This window comes from Bos grunniens, chromosome 5 (genome assembly GCF_055505025.1).
Source record: "Bos grunniens cultivar Pamir isolate PY7600 chromosome 5, Bosgru_T2T1.0, whole genome shotgun sequence".
Classification (NCBI taxonomy): Eukaryota; Metazoa; Chordata; class Mammalia; order Artiodactyla; family Bovidae; genus Bos; species Bos grunniens.
Window position 1 is genome coordinate 25,477,123 of NC_141169.1, and position 24,483 is coordinate 25,501,605.

The following is a 24,483-nucleotide window of genomic DNA, read 5'->3' on the forward strand; positions in this document are numbered from 1 at the left end:
TTTTCATCGAAATGATACCAAAGTTCTCTGGAAATGTTAGATAAAAATGCAAAAAATATTAATTTCCTTTGTTCAGTGTTAGCCATAAGCGGTTTGTCTATTTACAAAACGGTGTCAAGTAATAGAACAGGACAATCAACAGCTGAAATTTCACATGTGAAAAGATAATTTTTAAAATGTTTGAGAAATGTTTACTGCAGCAATAAATTAAAATATCATTCCTTAAGAGAATTATAATAAGTAGATATTAAGCATCATAAATTTAATTGTTAGGATTCAACTGTTTCCACACATAAGTATATAAAAAACCAATTGGAAACTACCATACATTTCCGTACTGCCTATGGTGAGTAGGGGGAAAAAAAAATCCCTGAAAGTAATTACCAAAGATTACTAGTTTTAAGGGTAGGATTAGGGTGCAAAAACAAGATTACCCTTTACTAAGTAGTTTAAAATCATTCTAAAACAAATGAAATACTTACAATATGTAAAAACTGGATATTGGGGGCTAAAAGATACAGATGCACCCCGATTTACACAATAGTGGTGGCAATGCTGAAAACTGTGTTGCTCTAATCGTAAAACTGAAACCACTTGCAATATACACTAGAACCTGTTATTCAAAAGACTGCCGCATTGTATTATTTTATAGAGAAAAAACTGTTTTACATACATAATTTTCTTAAAGCCAAGATAAACCTCCAACATTATATCAAGGCCAATTTTAGAAAGAAAAATGTTTTAATTTCCCCAATTCATCTGTCCAAAACAAATTTTTGAAGGATGACACTGATTATTCTCACTGCCTATTCCTATAGCCCCCATAAAATTTTTTCTTGTAAAGTACAAATAAAGCATTTCTGATTTTTTCATGTAAATTAACTTTGGTAAAATGTTCCATAAAGACTAGTTTCCCTGATACATTTGTGGACTATATCAAATTACAGCCACAATTATTTAAATGTGACTTTTCTCTGAGTCAATTCTACTAAGCCAAATTTTGTAGGAATAAATTTTATCATACGCAGCTTTGATCAGTGTTAGATTTTTTTTTGGCTGCACCACACAGCATGTGGGATCTTAGTTCCTGGAAGGGATGGAACCCACGTGACCGACCTGTAGTGGAAGCTCAGAGTCTTAACCACTGGACCACCAGGGAAGTCCCTGGCCAGGGTTAGATTTATCTTGTGTTCATTATTTCTGCCAGTAGCACACATATCTATTTGATAACTGTATATATTTTCATAAGAAACCCATGGAAATTTATAATCGCCAGTAAAGTTATGAGCAACTACCCTCAGGTAGTCCAGGACTGCTATGCTATGCACTGCTAACTAAGAGTTCTTAAGCACTTTCAATCACTTGCATATGATCTGCTAACAGTCCTCAGGGTGGGAGGAGCAAAGATAAACAGAGGGATCAAAACAGCAGAGTCTTAATGAAGGGTCTCAATGTCTCACTGGTCAGCCTATATAGCTGTGGTTCGAATATTATCTGAATGACAAATCAAATGCCAGATGTTATTTTCTAATATTCTACATGTATTGTTTCTAGTATTCTACATGTATTGTTTCCATCATAAATATATTTAAGGAAGCAAAAAAGAAATTACAGATGTACCTTCTCCAAATGGTTAAAGTGTAAAAAGTTAAAAACCAAAAATTAAATAATTTTAACCTTCTTAAAATGAGGCTGAGAGCTAGCTAACTGAGGCATTATATAATTAATTCTGTTCTTTGTAGTTAACTTGGTAAAAGCAGAAAATCTGGGTCTTAGATACTGATTTACACTAAAGCAGTAGTAGCTAGGCATTGAATAAAACCAGTGGATTCCACACATGATGAACACCAATACTTAAGAATACCCCCATCAACCATGTCTAACAGTGTCTAAACGAAACAAATCATGTCCAAATGTCCTAAAAGCTAACTTTTATAATCTTAAACACATTAATTGATATTGTGAGTACTATATAAACAGGATGTTTTAGTGAGCTGTTATTTTATGTTTTAGCTGGTGTTTCGAATCCTATTTGGGGTATCTCTGAGTTTAAAAGCACAACAAATATATTTTGATTTCTGAAAGGACAATTAAAATGGTCACACAACATAAAAATTATGAAATGTATATATATATATAGAAATACCCTGAAAGCTACATGTGAATCGCTGAGAAGTGGCCCCTCTTTTTCGATGTAATTTATGCTTGAGTCTCCAGCAATTAGGTGTACGTTTCCTTCCATGCCCTCTCCTGAGCTCTGACAGGCTGTGCTTTCTCCAGGATTCAAAGCTTTTGCAAGAGTGTCAAATGCCCTATAAGGAGACATCAGAAGCTGTGAGCTTGGCCAATCTCCACAATAAAATGAGAATTCTATATAAAATCCTGAAATTAAGATTTAGGCCTTAAAAACTGTTTAGAAAATAGAACTTTGGTATATCACTGAGTATTCTATTTCAGTGATGTCTTTGACTCACTCTCCAAAAATAACAAATTAAACTTTAAATGTATAGTATGAAAAACTTTATTATTAATATATTTTACCAGAGAATTAGTCTTTTTAAAAAACTTACATGATTTAAGGGGAGAAAAATTCTTATGCTTCCTTTTACAAGTTAAATATTTGATACAACAAGGTATCAGGCCATTTATTTTACATACAAAAGTTATTTAGAAGAACAAGAGCAAGAACTTAAGCTGACTTTATTCTACACAAAACAAAGTTAGGTTTTTAATTTTATTTAAAAATGCAGAGAATGAACTTATGATAACACAGCTACATCTGAACTATAAGAATCTGAAATTAAGATGGCAAATAATTAATATTAGTAAGTAACTAGTCAAAACAGCTCCCTGTATTTTTCAGTGAGAGGGCTTCTACAGTTCTTTAAAATCTCATGTTCAACAAAGTACTCGGTGAGATTCTGAAATGCAGTTCGTTCAATATTTTAGAAGAGGAACAGAGTGTAAAAAAAGCTGGTTTCTACATCCTAAGTATTAATAGCAGAAGAATGAAAAGTAGAATTCTGATACAAGTTTCCTGAAGTGTAAACTTAAAACTATAATGGATTCAACCCAATTTTTAAAACCTATTTTCATCACCAGAAATTGGTGGGGGAAATGAAAAACGACTGCCTAGTAAGATATATATTAAACTTTAAATACACAGAATATAAAATCTGGCAACTAGAACATCTGAAAAATCAGACCCAAATTATCATCTTTATTGGGGAAAAAAAACCAAAACTGAATTTTATGACTACATTTCTAATTTTATCATATTTACTTATTGCTCACTATTTACAATGTAACCTGCTGGACATCATTTTATATTGAACAGAACTTTTCAATGAAAGTTTACTTATGACTTAAATTTTCTAAGTTTAATAGAAATAATTGTTTTTTGAAACTTCTGTAAATAATATTTAACATAAAAGTATTTTTTAAGAGATACTAAAGGACAATTGGCAAAGGGACACATGCTCAAAACAGATCTTACCTTGAAACATCACCGTTTGTCTGCATTTCTTGATGAAACTCACACAAAGAAGTATAAGAAGTATCACCATTGCTTAAGCTTTCAATCATAGACACTTCATTACTATTTGGAGCAGGATCTTTAGTTTTTCCAAGGTTTGCTAATGATGTAACCACACTGGCCAATGTACTTAAATCTCCCTGACATGATACAGCCTTTAAAAAAAAAATTAAAATTCTGCAAATTGGTATCAGTTAACATTTCAATCTTAAATATCTAATTCTAGAATGTGAAATGCCAAAAGAAAAGTATATAAAGATATATGGAATCTAGAAAGTAAAATCAAAGAGCTCTGAGCTTTTAGAAACTTAAGGAACAAGTTTAAAAATATCAGGCACATTTCCTAGGAAATATTAATATTTACACAGGTTAAACTAAAAACTGTACATAATGGCTATCTATCCACATAACAGTTGCTTTCTTTTATTAAAAAGGTATTTGCTGCCCCAGGTCTTAGTTGTGGCATGTGATATCTAATTCCCTGCCAGGGACGGAACCAGGACTACCAGGGAAGTCCATTAACAGGTGCCTTCCCTATAAAAGGATATTAAATTAGATGAGCTTTCAAGATCTTCCAGCATTAAAATTTTGATATTTCTGTAATTCCCAAAACTTATTATGCAAACTTGAAAGTTGCATAGGATAAAATTAATGTTTTATTAAGGAATAGAGAAAAGAAAAGTGTATTACTGAACAGACTTCCAGGATGCCAAGTTTTACCAGCCACTGTGTTAAATGTGTTAAATATCAAGCATTCTGTAGGTGGAAAGTCCCTCTACATTATTTAGGAGACTGGGCTTTTGTATATATTGCATGTTTTCCTATTTGTCACCACTTTTTGTTAACGTGTACATTCTTTATGCATGAATTAGCGACAACTGTTTTATGAAAAAATCTGCTCAACTCTCTGACTACCCAGAAATATAATCTGTACAGGAAAAGCAGATAGATGGTTTATTTTTCTTCCTTTTATTTATCAATTTTAGAGCAATGAATCAATGCCCAAGCAACTTATGACGAAAGGTGAATTTTGAGTATCATTTTAAATTCATATTTTTATATACTCATTAGTCATTCTTTCATAAATGCTCAAATCATTCCACCCTAATCAAATGAAAGGCTCTTCAGTTTGCCTTCTATGACTTCTGACAGGTCCATAGATATTTAAAATTTTTCATTATATCTTTATGGTTTTTTAGTGATAATGATTACTCCTAAGAGGATACATGTTTCCTTGAATTTCTCTATATCAATTCTTTAGTTTATGTGAAACTGATTTGTCTATGAATACATAGACAAATAGCTTCTGTGCTCTCCCCAAACTAAAGAATGGTCCCAGAATTATTTACTGAGTAATCCACCAGTTACTGAGTTTCTTACATGACTGCGACCTTTGTATGTATTTTATGTAATCCATACATCAACCCTGTGAAATTGCAATCATTGTCCCTTTATTACTGATAAGAAGAATTACTCACTGTCTCTTTAGCAGTAAGTAGTAGAGGCAGGATAGGAAGTCAGATCGGTCTGACAGGAAAGCCTGTGCTCCTAACCCCTGCTCCTGCCTTCATATATACATGTAAAAGGAGCTGACATATTTTAGGTGTTTTAATTTTCAACTGAAACATTTATATATTCTCTTCCATTTCATACCATGTCTATCTAGACAGGTGCTTAATGTGGAAAGGACTTACATTGTAGCTTGACAGCTTTGGGACCATTTGTCAGAAACTAACCAAATAAGGTTGTTAACACAATTTAATATAAAGACATTTAGAGAAGTACAGTGTCTGGGCAAGTATTACAGAAAATTTTCAACAAAACTTAGTTCTCTTCCTTTCCTAAAGAAGTTAATATGTCAATGAAGTTGTAACCACAATTCTAGGTACAAATCATGTAGATAAGGCTAAGTGAAGTCTTGAATGTAATTCCAAAATATATGGTAAGATACCAGATCTCCTTGATTAATAACAATACGCTAAAGCCCAATCTGTAAGGCAGACACTCTTATTATCCCTTATTTTATAGATGAGGAAGGAAACTGAAGCACTAAGGTCAAATATCTTGCCCAAGGTTATGCAGCTAGTAAGTGGCAGATGAAATTTGATTCCAGAGCACAAGTATTAAGATTGCCTTAAAGTACCAAATAAAAAATAATAACACAAATCTGGCCATATATAGAATAAATAATCTCATAGGGCATATGAAACCAGATCACATTATAGGTTAAGACAAACACCAGTAATAGGCTCTCTGAAATCTGCCTTCAGGAACAATGTTTGTTTTCAGTTCTTATAAGGGGCTTTCAAACACTACGGAATTCTACATGCTTGTTTTTTATTTCAGACCTCTTGCTCAATAAAGAGCTGCTCAAATCTCTAAGGGGACCCAGATGACTTGGATACGTAGCATGAGAGCTCATGCAACTGTTACTACTCTTGATTCAAGTCAGTGTTTTAAGTGAGGTGCGTGAAGAATTTCTCTTCACCTGAAATATTTTTAATATCAACATTTTAACACTAAAAAGTTTGTAGGACAACACAAAAGGAATATAAAGAATTTTATACTTATTATACATTTCTATATCTGAGGACTTTTAAGATGAAAGAAACCCAGAAGACTTTTCCACGTTGAAGCTATAGTTGGTTCTGGTGGAAAAATGAACATTTCTACTGATAAAATTAATTCATCAGGACTCACAAAATAGAAGCTGCTCCAGTGACCTGGCCCATTTCACACCACACTTACGGCAGAAAGCAAAGAACTAAAGAGCCTCTTGATGAAAGTGAAAGAGGAGAGTGAAAAGTTGGCTTAAAACTCAACATTCAGAAAACTAAGATCATGGCCTCTGGTCCCATCACTTCATGGCAAAGAGATGGGGAAACTGTGAAAACAGTGACAGACTTTATTTTCTTGGGCTCCAAAATCACTGCAGATGGTGACTACAGCCATGAAATATAAAGACGCTTGCTCCTTGGAAGAAAAGCTATGACCAACCTAGACAGCATATTAAAAAGCAGAGACATTACTTTGCCAACAAAGGTCCGTCTAGTCAAAGCTATGGTTTTTCTAGTAGTCATGTATGGATGTGCGAGTTGGACTATAAAGAAAGCTGAGCACCGAAGAATTGATGCTTTTGAACTGTGGTGTTGGAGAAGACTCTTGAGAGTCCCTTGGCCTGCAAGGAGATCCAATCAGTCCATTCTAAAGGAGATCAGTCCTGAATATTCATTGGAAGGACTCTTGCTGAAGCTGAAATTCCAATACTTTGGCCACCTGATGAGAAGAACTGACTCACTGGAAAAGACCCTGATGCTGAGAAAGATTGAAGGTGGGAGAAGAAGCGGACGACAGAGGATGAGGTGGTTGGATGGCATCACCAACTCAATGGACATGAGTTTGAATAAGCTCCGGGAGTTGGTGATGGACAGGGAGGCCTGGCTTGCTGCAGTCCATGGGGTCCCAAAGAGTCAGATGTGACTGAACTGAAACTTACGTCAGTTTGCACTTAAAGGAAACATCTGTCAAAGAAACCTATCATATACCAGTCATAATCCTCCAGCTCCAGCTTTAGTGAGCTCACCTCATCCTAGACAGCAGGACCTGAGAGCATTACAGGGAATCCCAAACTCTGAGTCAATCCCAACCTCTGTTTCCTTTTTGCTGCTTCAAATCCTCTATAAAACTAACTCTTGTCTAAAATTCCTCCACTAGAGTGTTCCACTGCTAATCAGCACTGTAATCTGCTCATCCATGGATCGTTTTCCCTTAAATAAGGAAGACTGAACTCATTACCAAATTTTTTTAGTTTTGTTATTTGATACTACCAAACAGTTGATGATAATTTTCATTAAAATAAAAACAAGAATCTGTAACCCGAAATATTTAGGACCAAATCAATTGGCCAAACTGATGGAGGAGAAAAGGAAAAACTTTTATAAGCTTAAGCAGTTTTAAGCTTTAAATTAATTGTACTAAACACACCTTATCTGGTGTCATCAGCATAGTTGACTCAGTTTTTATTCCAGATTGATGAATATTCACAAACATTCCTGAATCTAAAAGTCCTGCTGACCTGTAACAAATAAGTACAAATTTTAGCCTTGGTTTCACTGGGAAGACAAAAAATGACCACCTGCTTATCATATGTTGCTGTTGTTTTCTTTTTTTACTATACCTTGCAGTTTCACTATCTGTTACAAAAGTTGGAGTTGCAGCTAACGGGCTTCGAAGGTCTTTTCGAATGTAGATTTTTTCTGTTGAAGCAGCACAGTTGGAAGATTTTTCTCTGGATACTTCAATGGGTTTTCTTTCACACTGAACAGCTACAAAAATGTGCCAAATTTATATCACAATGCAGAATTTATAAGCAATTATAAATGCAAGCTCTAGGTCAGCAATGTTGTTATGGGAGACATGGTTATCATAACTCTAAAGATAACCATCAATCTTTAGAAATTATTTTTTAAGTTCAACGAAGTTGCTTCAAATAGTAAAACTGGCCACTGTGCATCTCTCTTGTTCTCTTTTCTCTCCCTGCCCCAGTTGTGGCAGAAATGCAGAATTCTTATTTTTTAAAAGTTCACTGTCAAGAAGGAAAACCTGAAGTTAGGAGTCCTTTACACATCTAATACACATAAGAGTATTAAAAAATAAAGTATTTAAACAACTGAAGACAATACTGACAGTGAACCACAAAAAGACCCAAGTCAAATCTTTTTTTAATTAAGGGCAGGGAGATTTTTAAAAATTTGTTAGTTTTTTAATTTGTACAGGGCAAGGAGATTTTTGAGCAGCAACTCAATCGCTTAGTTTTTATTTATAAAATAGAGGTTAATAAAAAAATAGAGGTAATAAATTTTATGGGCTTCCCTGGTAAAGCTCAGATGGCAAAGAATCTGCCTGAAATGTGGGAGACCTGGGTTTGATCTCTGGGTTGGGAAGAGCCCTTGGAGAAGGGAATGGCTAACCATTCCAGTATTCTGGCCTGGAGAATCCATGGACAGAGAGGAGCCTGGAGGGCTACTGTCCATGGAGTTGCAAAGAGCTGGATGTGACTGAGCAACTTTCAATAAAATTTACAGCAATTTTATTTCATGATACTTAGGAGACGGTATACTGAAGTTGTTAAATGTATGTTTTCTGAGAAAAACAAAACAAAACTGCCAAGATGCAAATCCAAGTTCTGCCACTTATTAGTTATGTGACCTTGGGCAAGTTTCTAAATTTCCTCTGTTCACACAAATGTAAAATGGCTAACAGTAGTATCTACTGACAATTCTGATGTGAGAACAAATAATTTAATTAGTACGCTATACACAGAGTAAAGCACAATGAGAGCTCAATCAATACTAGCTACTGTTATTGCCTTATTAACCACTTTAGTATTAAAAGTTTGGTGAAAAACTAAACTGGTATCTAGTTACCTTTAAAAAAAATTATTATTACCAGATCCAAACTAAAATTACAATGCCTGGCATTATAGGCATTGAGTTAAGATTTGTTGAACATACAAAAAATACATATTTCTATATTTTTGTTGGAAAACTTTAAATTAAAAAACATATATATATGACATATTTTAACGTGTTAATTTTAACATATTTCTAGGAGTTTGCCTGAATTCTTAAAAGTATTTTCTCCTGAAAAGCTAATACATACAGTCTTGTTTCATTCCAAACGCAATACATCTTTGTAACCTGCAGTATTGACAGCGATTTCGATGGTGTTTATTAATAATACAGTCCTTTGATCCTCGACATGAATAAACTAAATTTTTTCGGATACTTCTTTTAAAAAATCCTTTGCAGCCTTCACAAGTTACTGCTCCATAATGACGGCCTAGAAACAAATGTTTAAGAAAATACGAAAGTCACATTTTTCAGAACTAAAATGAAGTAGGCCCGCCCACATCTACCCTTTAAACATGAGATGAAACTGAGATTTCTGAGTTTATGACATGATGTTTTTTTTTTTTAATGAACTACCAGAGAATGACACAAACAATTCTCTGATAAAATATACTAAACAATATGAGATTTTAAATTTTGCAAAGTAATTTTAACAATGACATGGAAAATTTGGGAAAGAGAAGAAACACAATCACCCATAACCCATGATATAAAAACTATTTTCACTTCTGAGATCACTTACACATTACAATTCTATTATGTACTATATAAGGGTTTCCCTGGTGGCTCAGTGGTTAAGAATCCACCTGTCAATGCAGAAGATGCAGGTTGGATCCCTGGGTTGAGAAGATCCCTTGGAGAAGGAAATGGCAACCTACTCTAGTATTCTTGCCTGCGAAATCCCATGGACAGAGGAACCTGGAGGACTATAGTCCATGGGGTCCAGAGAGCTGGACATGACTTAGCAACTTAACAACAACAATATACTTTATAAAGCTACTTTATTCTGAAAACTATGCTCTAAAAAAAGGATATAATGTCAGTTAGTATTTGAAAATCTAATCATCCTTCCTTATAGTGAGTCCACTAATTTTTGGAGAAATCTGTTACACTTTGATAAACCTATCATTTTCACAAACCATTAACAAACTGAACATACTCCGGGAAAAGCTCCAGTACAAGTTTTGTAATGAAGCTATGGGAAAGATAAAAAAGATGAAGGAAAACAAGCTGGGCCCTTAAACTTATCTCACTGGTACTTGTGAATATATACGAATAAATATGGGTATGTATTTCTGGGCATGAAGGAACAATGGCCAGAACTAAAACAGCGCAAACCTGAGTACTAAAATCAGGCTTGGAGAAATGTCTGCTCAACTATGCAGAGCATTTCATCAGGGTTCACCAGAGCTTTTCCACCTCAGTAATCTATTACTCTGTATTCCTAGAATGAGAACAGGGCTCAACAGGTAGATTAGTAATCTAATGTTACATGTTATTAAGGATCACAACTAATTTTTAAGCAATACCTTTGATAAAACTGGTTTCACATTCAGAAAAATTTCCACATGTTCAGTTTACTTTCAAAAAATTGAAACTGCCTTTCATAATTCTTTGAAATATGCATTTTATGTCACTGCAAGATCACATTAAACTGCAGTGAAATAAAAAACCTTTAGGTGAATAAAAAGCTCTGGGGGAAAATCAGTTAAATTTCATAGGCTACAAATATGAACCATAAAAACAACATGCTCCTTTATTTTACTTTTTACTGTCAGTAGAAGAAATGCAGCAGTGAGGCAGTTATTTTAACAGCACAACACAGATAGCAGGTTATGTGTAGTATTACCTGATGCTTTGTCTCCACATACTACGCAAAGATCAAAAACCTTATTTGGTCCTTGTTCTGAGGAAGAATTATCTGTTAAGAACTAAAGAAACCCCCCAAAACAAACAAACAAACAAGAAAACAATAATTTGTTGTTACTCAGTAATACTCTTATGTAAAAAATTAAAAGAACTTTCATATTACTTTTTGCTTTCTTTTTTGTAAGTTATTCTGAAACTTTCAACTCTATTATTATGCATGTATCAATTAAACTATTCTGAATTTTCTTTACATAAAAATTAAAATTTCAATGTTATAAAAAGTACAGACAGAAATAATACCTTTTAAGTTTGTTCCCTAACAATTCATTAAAGTAAAAAGAGTCTTAAACACACAAATACATGAGTATATTTTTTTACTGCATCTCACCCATAAAGTATTTACTATTCATATGGAACACATCAAATTACTGTAGCAGTTATCTGTCCTATTTTGACATTTGTCTTTGAATAACTCAGAATATTTCCCCATAGAATGATATGACTAAAATAAGCTATAATAGCGTAAAAAGAGAAATCTAATTTTAAATATAAAAAGGTTATGAAGAAAAAAGAAATCTATTGAAGCATTTACTTTAACTATGGAACATGACTGATATACAAAGGTATAAACTTTTCATTCAGCTGTCTAAGGATTGGGTTAGGTGCAGAGGTTGAGAACATGGACTCTGGAGTCTGTTAATGACAGCAAATTAGTAGGGACTAGATGGAGTGGCCTTGGGCAAATTACTAAATTTCTTTAAACTATATTAAGAGCTCATCGCTAGGTACAGCTAATATAATACAAAGAAATACTAGTTTCTTCTTTTAGGTTCATCCTTCAATCTGTCATTTTCTTTCAATCTTTTGAAATGTGAACAAATTAAATTCAAGCTTCAAAATGGTAAAAACCTACCCCTGCTTTAAAACAGCTCACAAAATAATCCTCTCTTCCTTCTCTTAGGGGTGTGAATGCCTTCAGGAACAATTCTGATTTTAAAAACTTTAAATAGTCATTAAAATAGCTGTCCCAGGGAATTCCTTGGTGATCCAGTGGTTAGGACCCTGCGCTTTCACTGCTGAGGGTCTGGGTTTGACCCCTGGTTGAGTAACTAAGACCCTGCATGCCATGCAGCAAGGCCAAAAAAATTTTTCAAAAATAAAACAGCTGTCCCTTACTATGTTATAGTAGCATAATTTCTTTTTATATCACCATAAAAATCAGTCTTCAATGAAAACTTAAAAAAAAACAATTTCTGTATTAGATATCCTTTGAAAACATCTCTGACAAACATCTATCTTTTTTTAAATAGCATATCTACTGCAAATGGTGCTAATCTTTTATTTGTTAATTTCCTAAGGGTGGAAGAGGCACTGAGGTTAATGGGCCTGCCCACATCCCATCTTAGGTCACTGGAACAGAAATCAAATCTTGGCCCAGGGGAATTCCATCCTATACCTGTTTCTCTTTCATTGCTTTTAGAGATGCAAAGTACCAATATTATTTTTATTTTTTAAATAAAGAAAACCTTTGAAAAAGATTAACTTTAAAGAAATCTGATATACACCTTTTCAGCCAACTGATGTCACCAGTCATAAATATGATGATAGGAACTACGCTTGGAATGATGTGATGAAAATGGCACTTAACTTCTGCTAACTACTCCCCCAAACCCACAACCCCAGTCTAACCATGAAAAAAACATCAGACCAAGTCCCACAATAAGGCAATTTATAATATACCTGACCAGTATAACTTAAAACTATCAAAGTCACCAAATATAAGGAAAGTCTGAGAAACTGCCACAGATTAGAGGAGTCAAAGGAAACATGACAAATGTACTGTAATTTGGTATCCTGGAACAGACAGACATTAGGTAAAAAGTAGGGAAAGCTATGGATTTTAGCTAACGTATAAATACTACCAGTTCATTATTTATAATAAATATATATTATTTATAAATATATATATATATAATAAATATATATTATAAATAAATATAATAAATATATATAATAAATATATAATAAATATAATGTAGAATGTCAATTATATGAGTAATTGTGTGTTGGGCGATTATATGGGAACTCTCTATACTAAATGCTCAATATTTCTGTAAATACAAAACTGTTTTTAAGAAAATCAAGCATGTTTATTAAAAAAAAAATAAAGAAATTAGGGTATGGATAATGCCATACGTTTTTTTAGTGACTTCTAATAACTTTATATATTTTATCCATTTTCTACATTAGCTGTTTTTAAAAGTAATATAAAATTGTGTAACTTGAAGAATAATACAATTTATCAGGATATATAGGCATAATTTTGTATCTTATGAATTTGGAGCTTTTCAATTCTAAAAGGAATTTTACTTGATTAGCTTTTCAACACAAAATGTGGAATCCAATTTTCAGTGAGCACCCTCACCAAAGCCTCTGGAAGCCAATGTAAGGGTTCACTGTATTTATATTCAATCATAGCAACCATTGGTAAAAACAGCAGCTACATAATTGTATGAAAGCCTTAGCTGGCTCTTTGAAGAATAATGTATAACTAGCAAAAATAAACAGCAATGTAAAGGTAATTTACACTACTGAGTGAGTTCCAGTGTTAGAGCAGACCACAGGCTCGGCTGCTCAATACATTAGTGAAGATGCACACGACAGAAGGGAAGCAAAGGCCACAAAGCTGCCAGCTGTAATATGGACTTCTTGATCCGGCAGCTGCTTATTCACAACACAGGCATCTTGGTCTTGGAAACTGCAGTCACAGAATTCTGTAGATGCTCCTGATTTGGAAGTTTCCTAACTGCAGAAGCAGGGCACCTAGAAGCAAGCTCTGAAGCAGGCTCCCAGTTATTCTTGGAAACCTGACCTACAAGTGTTCCTTCAGCCTTTCTAACAGTACTTTGAGCTCTCTACATTCTTTGTTAAATTCCTTCCTGCCCAAACTCGCCAGAGTGGATCTTACTATATGCCACTAAAAACCCACCGAAATATACGCTGTGAGGATGTGTGAGGACAAGTATAGTGGCCCATAGGAGAAGGTAGCACCTAATTTTATACAAGATCTTTTCCTACTGAACATGCAGGACATAAAGTCTTAATGTCAGGACTTATTTTATGATATGCTTTTTCTTTTTTTCAAGGATAAGATTAAAGAGAAACTCTTATGAATTTACCTGGAGCTGTTGTGTAGACAAATCAGGAGTCGTAAAAAATAACTGGTTGACACCTGCTGCATCTGGCGTTGTGAAGAAAACTTTTCCTGGAGTAGAGTCTTGCCTGGCCAGAATGACTTTGTTTGGAGTAGAGCCATCGTGATTTGTCAGAATGAACTGTTTGCCTTGGGTATTATGATCAAGTGCTGTCACAATCTGGATTTTCTGGCCAGTAGGCTGCTCTGTAACAATCTAATACAATCATGTCATTAGTAATTAAGTCAACTTAATCTTTTTCCTTCTCTAAGGACAATTTTTCTCATTTCTCAGACAAAGCTAGACTAGAAAGCATACCATTACATATATAGATTCAATGTAATACACATAACATACATACCATTTAATCTAGCAATCCTACTTCCATGACATCCTACCCTACAGAAATAAACAAATGTGTAGATAAAGCTGCAATAGTAAGAGCACTTGGACTTCACTATTTTGATTCCTTCCCTTCTCCTCCTTCCTACCTTCCATATACATAAACATATACTGAGTGTATTCTATTTGCCAATCGCTGTTTGTTCTGGGTCCCTGGATACAACAATAAAGAAAACAAAATTTTTATTCTCTAAAAGCTTTTACTTTAGTGAGGAAAGGCCAATAAAAAACAAGTAAGCAAATAATATTGTCAGGTGGTTATGTGTTACAAAGTAAAATAAAACAGGGTAAGCTGGGGGTTATTGATGGAATGAGAGTGTTGAGGAGATAACATTTCAGCACAGACCTGAGTGAAGGAACAGACCAAGGCTTAGGACTAGCTAGGGGAAGTGCGTCCCTAGTAGAGGAAGCAGCCTGTGGGGCAGGAAGAGCGTGTTTGAGATAGCTGAGGCAAGAGGCACAGCAAGAGAGCTGTATGAGTGAAACTGGATGGGAGAGAGATTTACGGTAGGAAGTGGGATGTGAGAAACAAAAAGGGCCAAACTGAAAAGGGTCTTGTAGGCCATACAACATCTGATTTCCTACTGGATGACATGGAGATCCACTGAAGGGCTCGCGGAGCAGAGACGCGGCAGGATCTTTTGCAAACAGCATCTTTCTAGATTCAGTGTAAAGATCAGACTATGAATTAAGAACAGAATTAAGGGAGACCAGAAAGGATGCCAGTGCACAAACACTGGCAGCACTTGGGTACTGTATATAGGCAGAGACACAGGCCAAGATCAGGGTAGTAGGCATGCTAGGGGTGAAAAACAATTGGGGATATTTTATAAAGGGAGAGGTGACAAGATACACTGATGGATTGGATATGGAATATGAGAAGAGAAGAGTCGAGGATGATTATGAAATTTTGGCCCGACCAATTAGGACAGAATTGTCATTTACTGAGACAGAGTAGTCTGGAGAAGAAAAAGTTCATGAATAAAAAGAACAGCCTAGCATTGAGGGTTTTCAATGTAGCTGAGCAAATATTTTACGGAAAAAAACTCATTAAGCCAATTAAATTCCCTGAATTCAATTTTAAAATGGCAAAGCTGATTTGTTCCCAAGTTTTTTCTATTTCTCTGAAATTATTTTCAAGACTATTTTCTCCTTTTTCTGGCTCTCTTAGCAGCCCCATGGTGGTCGTCAAGAACAAGCGCCTTATGAAAGGAGGCAAAAAGAGAGCCAAGAAGGAAGTGGTTGACCCAGTTTCTAAAAAAGATTGGTATGATGTGAAAGCACCAGCTATGTTCAGTATAAGGAATACTGGGAAAACGTTGTTCACAAGAACTCAAGGAACCAAAATCACATCTGATGGCCTCAACGAGTATGTTTTTAAGTGAGTCTCACTAATCTGCAGAATGATGAAGTAGCATTTAGAAAATTCAGGCTAATTATTGAGAATGTTCAGGGCAAAAACTGCCTAATTTCCATGGCATGGATCTTATCCGTAACGTATTCCATGGTCAAAAAGTGGCAAACCATGATTGAAGCTCATGTTGAGGTCAAGACTACGGATGGTTACTTGCTTCATCTGTTCTGTGTGGGTAACTAAAAAACGCAACCATCAGATTTAGAAGACCTTTTATGCTCAGCGCTAGCAGGTACACCAGATCCCCAAGAGGGATCTGCACCTGAGAGGCGCAGATGAATGACTTGAAAGAAGTGGTCAATAAACTGATTTCAGATAGCACTGGAAAAGACTTGCCAATCTATTTATCCACTCCATGATGTCTTCTTTAGAAAAGCAAAAAATGCTAAAGGAGCCCAAGTTTGAATTGGGAAAACTCATGGAGCTACATGGTGAAGGTAGTAGTTCTGGAAAAGCTACTGGGGATGAGACAGGTGCTAAAGTTAAATGAGTTGGTGAATATGAGCCACCAGTCCAAGAATCTGTTTAAAACGTGTACTTTTAATGATGACAAAAGATCTTATTTGTGGTAGGAAAAAAAAGACTATTTTCTGCACAAAATTTACAGCACAGTTCTGAATCACTCATTAGTTTTTGTCTAGAGCACACTGCATTGATTATGGCTGCTACCAATGTGAGTTTCCTTTGTTGACCATTATTTCTACCATGCCCTATTTTCCTGGCTGCAGTTTTAACTGTTGTCAGTTTTGTTTTGCATAGGTTATTTCTACCAAGTCTCGTCTCCAACCTCCCCACTAACAATTTCTGCAATATTCAATGACACTTATAAGAGGTTTTCAATCAGTTCATGTGTAATTTTACCATGTAAAGTTTATGCTGTTATACATTTCATTTTAGAATATTCCTATCAGAAATATTAATTGTAAACTGAATAAAAATCTAATGGCTCACACTTATTTCTTAGAGACAAGAGCATCAGGTACATGCAGGGTCCATTATTATTATTATTGCCTGGAAACACTTTGCTTAGATGGGTAAAAGTATGTTTACTGCAGCACAATAATTATAATTAGAAACTGAAGTGATCCAAGTGGCCTTCAATAAAGAAAAGTAAATAGATTATGGAAACAGTTCTCAGGTCTTAGGATTTCTTTACATCCCTAAACAAATAAATAAAAATCACTGAGAGCCCAAACGGCTTTTATTTACATAGGTTATATCTATTGATATTTACCATACTGAAATTCAAATAGAAAAAATTTTAAGTATTTATTAATTCATCTTAAAATAACCCATTAAATATTAACATAATATATTTATTTAATGAAAAATAAGTATATTTTCCAAACAAAAAAAAATTTAGTGGAGGACAGAGGCACTGATTTACATTTTTGCAAACAGATTCAATGTCTGGCTTAATAGAAGCTGGATACTCATACCTGCCTGTGCATTCAATCTGCTGCAAAGGCTGTTTTGGTTAAAACAAAGAAAGACAATCCAGCCTTATATTTTTTGGGTAAAAGGGAGAGAATATCTTAATTGCTTCTTCAAATTGTGTAAACTGTTCTTTGATATGACATCAAAACTTGAAAAGTGACAGCTTTTTAGAGGTTAGTTGCAATGTAGAATCAGAAACTACTGGGTTGGTCAAAAAGTTCATTTGGGTTTTTCTTGAGATGATACAAGAGACTTGAACTAACTTCTTGGCCAACCAATATATTAAAATCTATTGATCTATCCTGTAATGTGAATCCTTCACTTATGAGTGATTTTGTTACATCATGCACTGTTCATTTCGAAAACGCTGGTTCAATGAGTTATGTACACCTTTTAAATTTTGACATATTTAACCTATCATGTAACAAGTAGTCTCTGGAAAATTATACCACGTATTTGTGAGAGAATGATAGTGAAAAGACAAACAGCATTTTAGTATTATTATGAGAATGGTTTGGACCTTGCTGACTCTGAAAGAGTCCCTAGATGATATTTTGAAAACCTCTGGACTATGGAACTTCTTACTAGAACACAGCTGTTTATATGATATAGATCTCCTTCTAATGGTCCAGTAAACCACAGATTTCACACCCTCCAGAAACAGTCTCTGACTAGAACCTCACATCCCACAACTCTTCATTAGCTGTTTTTCTTCCATGTTCCCAATTCCCAATTACACTCTACACAATCACCTATCATAGCACTGAACATATTCTATTTTTATTGTCCAATTATTCAACCATCTCTCACTAGATCAAAGTGAACTGAAAGTCAGTTCAGTTCAGTTACTCAGTTGTGTCCAACTCTTTGCGACCCCGTGAACCGCAGCACGCCAGGCCTCCCTGTCCATCACCAACTCCCGGAGTCCACCCAAACTCATGTCCATTGAGTCAGTGATGCCATCCAACCATCTCATCCTCTGTCGTCCCCTTCTCCTCCTGCCCTCAATCTTTCCCAGCATCAGGGTCTTTTCAAATCAGTCAGCTCTTTGCATCAGGTGGCCAAAGTATTGGAGTTTCAGCCTCAACATCAGTCCTTTCAGTGAACAGCCAGGACTGATCTCCTTTAGAATGGACTGGTTGGATCTCCTTGCAGTCCAAGGGACTCTCAAGAGTCTTCTCCAACACCCCAGTTCAAAAGCATCAATTCTTCAGTGCTGAGCTTTCTTTGTAGTCCAACTCTCACATCCATACATGACTACTCAAATAACCATAGCCTTGACTAGACGGACCTTTGTTGACAAAGTAATGTCTCTGCTTTTTAATATGCTGTCTAGGTTGGTCACTGGAGAAGGACATGGCAACCCACTCCAGTACTCTTGCCTGGAGAATTCCGTGGAGAGAGGAGCCTGGTAGGCTGCTGTCCATGGGGTCGCACAGAGTCAGACACGACTAAAGCAACTTAGCGGCAGCAGCAGCAGGTTGGCCATAACTTTCCTTCCAAGAAGTAAATGTCTTATAATTTCATGGCTGCAATCATCATCTGCAGTGATTTTGGAGCCCCCAAAAAATAAAGTCAGCCACTGTTTCCCCATCTATTTGCCATGAAGTGATGGGACCGGATGCCATGATCTTAGGTTTCTGAATCTTGAGCTTTAAGCCAACATTTTCACTCTCCTCTTTCACGTTCATCAAGAGGCTCTTTAGCTCTTCTTCGCTTTCTGTCATAAGGGTGGTGTCATCTGCATATTACTGATATTTCTCTGGGCAATCTTGATTCCAACAATTGAGGGTATCTTTTATCTCTGTGCCACCAAAACCTAGCAAACTTATTTGTATAAATCACTTTGGTTAAGCAGTTAATGAACAGTAAATTAGACATACCTCTCCCATTTGTTGTTCAATAATTTGATGTGCAATTTCTTCTATGGATGCCATGATTTGATTGCCAGTGTCCTGCCAAAAATAAGATGCTTTTTCACAATTATACCCACAAAACATATTAACTGAAGAATTTACAAATGAAATTATATGATAACTAGGATTTGCTTCAAAATATTCTGGTTTTGGAAAGAGGTAGAGGTGGGAAGGAATAAACAACTTAAGATTGGCTGTGTGTTGACAATTATCAAAGACGGTTGACGTTTATACAAGAATTCATAAAATTATTCTCTCTGCTTTTACAAATTTTGAAAATGTCTATTAAAAAAAAATACCAAACAATTTCACTTTTCAAAGGTACTGAAGACTAAACCACAGACTTTCAATATAGATCAGGAATGGTTTATTAATTAAAGAAGGTCAATCCAGTCTAAAAATACATCACTGTAGCCATTTAACACACTTTTTAATCAGTATACTGTAAAAGCTGACAAAATAATTATATTCAGAAGACTGGAAGATTTCTCCAGAATTTTGTGATTGTTCTTCATTGTTCTTATGTGTTAAGTTTAATTTGAATTTTAACATAAAACTCTTCAAATAGATTTGAAAGTCAGTAAGATTAACAGATTGACTTTGACATTTGTTTTTTCTCTATATCAGGTAGTCAAGAATACAAAAATCATTTGACTTTATTATATACCATCATAAATTCACTAATATTCTACAATTATAATTAATATTGATCACCAAATTATTTTAATCACTTGTCTTTCAATCACTTTTAAAACCTTAAATGTTTCAATTACTTGTTCTAAAAGCAATATACAGTATTTAGATTAATTACTCAACTATCTCCCACTTGAAAAGTAGTGCCAGTTAAGTGCCCTCAACCTCTCTGGAACCCAACCAAGGAGACGGTTACTGCCAAAGCCTGTGTGCTCTGGGTCCATGATGGAATGACAATCCTTCCAAACTCTTCTCTATTTTGGCGGGGGGTGGGGGGGACGGAGTGTCATTCTTTCTTTTTTTTGAAAGGCAACATATGTTCAAAACAGAACAGCGCTATTGACCCACCCAGTATTCCAGAGTTCCAGAATTCCAACAGCCTTCATTCATTTCATCCCATTTATGTCCCCTTCAGTCCAAGCTGGCAGCCATTTCTGCTGGCATGAATTCTCAGAAATCTTTGTTGCCTCCCATGCAATTCACGTGGGTTCATGCCACCAGACAAGAGTCTTGTACAGATCTCTTGTGGGTAACTGCATCTCTATTCCTACCATGTGCTGTCTGTAGATCTCAAGGACACTGTGAATGCAGTCTTTTGAACAAGGCCGCTTACTTTTCCTACACGAAAAACTCTTCCTTTGAGACTCACTTAAGCGAGTTATACCAGTTTTTAATGTCATTCATTCATTTCTCTTTCAATTACACTACTTACTGAAGACTGACAGACTGGTGTCCCGTTCCTGCCATTCTCCCAGTTTCTTGACCTCAAGGTCCAATAACGTTCACCCACTTGCTATTAACACTTTAATAGTGTGGTGCCAGACTGCTTTAATGTATATATTTAACATTATTTTAGCTCTTAATATTCTTCAAAGCCTTCCCTTTAATTATAGGATGTGAGGTGCCAATGGTTAAACCTTACATTTTAGCCATATGCACTACTTGTAACTCCTTGAATTTATTACCATGTTGCTTCATATTGCCATGTCTCTGCTAATGGCTTCTCTCTCTATCACAACTGCAATGGAATCACTAGATCAACATGTGTTTGTTTTCCAAGACTAAATTTAACTCAAAAAAACTGAGGAAAAATAAGCATTCTTTACATATTATTGATGTAAGTCTAAATTGAAACAAACTTCCCAGAAATTTGCCAATGTTTATCAAAGCTTTAAAACTTTTCCTACTCATTGATCCAATAATTCATTCAACATTCTTTCATTCAAAAATAATTGTTGAGTGCTTACTATGAGCCAGGCATTTTTCCAAATGTTAGGGATACATCTTTCTAAATGTCAGGGAGTATTAAAACAAGGGCTTCCCTGATAGCTCAGTTGGTAAAGAATTCGCCTGTAATGCAGGAGACCTTGGTTTGATTCCTGAGTTGGGAAGATCCGCTGGAGAAGGGATAGGCTATACTCACTCCAGTGTTCTTGGGCTTCCCTTGTGGCTTAGCTGGTAAAGAACCTGCCCGCAATGTGGGAGACCTGGGTTTGATCCCAGGGTTGGGAAGATCCCCTGGAAAAGGGAAAGACTACCCACTCCAGTATTTTGGCCTGGAGAATTCCATGGACTGAACAGTAGGAAAAAGAGACAATAAATAAAATATACAAACATTCTCAAGTATTAATGATGACTTCTCTAAGTGCAGATTTACAGGCCACTTATTTTCTGCTTTTTGAATGGGTATCTACTAATGGGTAATTAGAAAAGTAAACATTCCTTCATCTGTAATCCACTGTATTTTGTGCCTATTTATCTTCTAAAGCACGTGGCTTTATCTGTGTAGATGATAAAAAAACTTCTAAAGAAAAAGAACTCCTAGTTTTTCAATGGACTAATTTTTTCCAATGAACCTGTAATGTTTAATACTGCCTGGTACTTGTATTTGAACTCAGAAAGCATCAATATTTACTGAAAGATACTTAACAGGCACGGTGTGACTGCTGGACTTCACAGTGAGTAAGACAGAGACAATCTCTGCTGCATGGAGCTTATATTTTAATGAAGAAACAGATTTTTTAAATTACCACGTACTAAACGCTACGAACGGGGAAGGCAATGGCACCCCACTCCAGTACTCTTGCCTGGAAAATCCCACGGACGGAGGAGCCTGGTAGGCTGCAGTCCGTGGGGTTGCGAAGAGTCGGACACAACTGAGTGACTTCACTTTCACTTTTCACTTTCATGCATTGGAGAAGGAAATGGCAACCCACTCCAGTGTTCTTGTCTGGAGAATCTGAGGGATGGGGGAGCCTGGTGGGCTGCTGTCAATGGGGTCGCACAGAATCGGACACGACTGAAGCGACTCAACAGCAGCAGCAGCAAATGCTACAAAGTAAACTAGTAAGTAGTGATAAAGAGAAAAAGAGAGGAATATAGGAGGGGGTTTATAAAGGTAGTAGAGTGCCCTAGAGTCAAGTCAATAAATCACTTTCAATCCCATTTTTACTATTTACTAAATGTTTAACTACATGTCAGTCACTTAAGGCTGTTTGCTTATAAATGAAATGGATTCAGTAAAATCTATCTCAAAATATTCTTGTAAAAATTGGGTTTGTGAAAATATCTTTGTCAATGCATGCTGTTGTTCCGTTGCTAAGTCATGTCCAACTCCTTGCGACCCCATGGACTGCAGCATGCCAGGCTTCTCTGTCCTTCACTATCATGGAGTTTGGTCAAACTCACGTCCATTGAGTCAGTGAGGCCATCTAACCATCTCATTCTCTGTCACCCCCTTCTCCTGCCTTCAACCTTTCCCAGTGTCAGGGTCGTTTCCAGTAAGTTGGCTCTTCGCATCAGGTGGCCGATGGAGCTTTAGCTTCCGTCCTGCCAGAGAACATTCAGGGTTGATTTCCTTTAGGATTGACTGGTTTCATCATCTTGCTGTCCAAGGGACTTCAAGAGCCTTCTCCAGCACCACAATTCAAAAGTATCAGTTCTTCGTCACTTAGATTTCTTTGTGGTCCAACTCTCACATTTGTACCAATGACTACTGGCAAAACCAGTAGGTCCATTTGACCAAATGGACCTCTGTTGGCAAAGCAATATCTCTGCTTTTTAATATGCTGTCTAGGTTTGCCATGACTTTTCTTCCAAGGAGCAAGCATCTTTTAATTTCGTGGGTGTAGTCACCATCTGCAGTGATTTTGGAACCCGAGAAAATAAAATTTGACACTGTTTCCACTTTTCACCCATCTATTTGCCAATATAACAACATTCATCCACACACACACACACACACGCACAGACACATAATCAGTGTACAATGGTCTCTTGCAGGTAAAACATATTCCCTGAAAGTTAGCTGAATAAATAAAGTGCTCAATAAATAAAGAGCAACAGGTCAGGAGAACCATCACACTGGAGAGGGAGGGTCTGGGAAAATCTTATAGAAGAGACATTTGAGATAGGCATTGAAGGGTAAGCGTTTTTACCAACCTGAGGGACAAAGCCAAAAAACAGGAGGATGCTGCCTTTACTACTCTAGAGCTAATTAACATACACAAGACACACAGTCTTACATTTTTGGCTCTGATTCTTCTTTTTTCACATTCACCTCAATCTCACGTCTATGTATCTTCCCACAGGAAAAAATATACCCTCAGTGATGCCATTTGAATCTGTTCATGGGGTTCTCATGGCAAGAATACTGGAGTGGTTTGTCATTCCCTCCTCCAGTGGACCATGTTTTGTCAGAACTCTCCACTATGTCCCATTCACCCTGGATGGCCCTTCATGGCACAGCTCGTAGCTTTATTGAGTTATACAAGCCCTTTCGCCATGATAAGGCTGTGATCCATGAAAGTTATGGTTTTTCCAGTAGTCATGGACGGATGTGATAGTTGGACCAAAAGAAAGCAGAGCACCACAGAATTGATGCTTTCCAAATGTGGTGCTGGAGAAGACTCTTGAAAGTCCCTTGGACAGCAAGGAGATCAAATCAGTCAATCCTAAAGGACATCAACCCTGAATATTCACTGGAAAGACTGATGCTGAAGCTGCAACACTTTGGCCACCTGATGTGAGGCGCTGACTCACTGGAAAAATACCCTGATGCTGGGAAAGACTGAAGGCAAAAGGAGAAGAGGGTAGCAAAGGATGAGATGGTTAGATAGCATCACTGAATCAATGGACACAAATCTAAGCAAACACCAGGATATAGTGAAGGACAGGGAAGCGTGGCATGCTGCAGTCCACGGGGTTGCAAAGAGTCGGAAATGATTTATTGACTGAACAACAAAAGTGGTGTCATCCTCCTTCCATTCAGGTTCAAAATTTTAAGTCTGTGTTCTTTGAGTACATCATAAACAGTCCATTTTCTTTCTCCACCAGCCCTACTCCCATCAACCAACTGTAGGCTCTTGTTACAAAGCAGTATTTTGCAAACTCCTTATTGTGAGCCACTTGTGAATGGGGAAATATAGTGGGTCAGAATTTTCTTCTTTTAAAAAAGAAATTAGAATAGAAAATACTGCATCAAGCATAGTGAGGGTAAGGACTTATTTCAATTTAATCTGTGTGCTAAGTCATGACGGAAAACATTCTTCTGTGTAGCAGTCAAAAAATGCTTGAAAATATGATGCAAAACAATTATTATTATTATTTTTTT

The 24,483-nt window shown here is 36.0% G+C and overlaps 1 protein-coding gene and 1 pseudogene across 18 annotated transcripts in view; one reads left to right on the top strand and one right to left on the bottom strand.

Moving 5' to 3' along the window:
* Positions 1 to 24,483, bottom strand: part of NR2C1 (nuclear receptor subfamily 2 group C member 1) — a 39,710-nt gene that overhangs the window by 12,776 nt on the left and 2,451 nt on the right. For 5 of the 17 annotated variants that reach the window (XM_086399153.1, XM_086399152.1, XM_086399155.1 and 2 more), the window contains exons 2-9: positions 19,146 to 19,217; positions 13,995 to 14,225; positions 10,796 to 10,877; positions 9,197 to 9,376; positions 7,713 to 7,860; positions 7,520 to 7,610; positions 3,497 to 3,690; positions 2,147 to 2,312 (exon numbers count right to left, since the gene is read on the bottom strand). In XM_086399153.1, the coding sequence (XP_086255279.1) occupies positions 2,147 to 2,312; positions 3,497 to 3,690; positions 7,520 to 7,610; positions 7,713 to 7,860; positions 9,197 to 9,376; positions 10,796 to 10,877; positions 13,995 to 14,225; positions 19,146 to 19,199 (1,146 nt within the window). In that variant the 5' untranslated portion in view covers positions 19,200 to 19,217. The remainder of the gene's footprint in view (positions 1 to 2,146; positions 2,313 to 3,496; positions 3,691 to 7,519; positions 7,611 to 7,712; positions 7,861 to 9,196; positions 9,377 to 10,795; positions 10,878 to 13,994; positions 14,226 to 19,145; positions 19,218 to 24,483) is intronic. The other 12 variants (XR_015163574.1, XR_015163575.1, XR_015163572.1 and 9 more) reach the window with 5 other exon arrangements.
* On the top strand, positions 14,543 to 16,354 carry LOC147371433 (small ribosomal subunit protein eS1 pseudogene; annotated as a pseudogene). The gene has a single exon (XR_015163576.1). The product of XR_015163576.1 is annotated as a small ribosomal subunit protein eS1 pseudogene (transcript).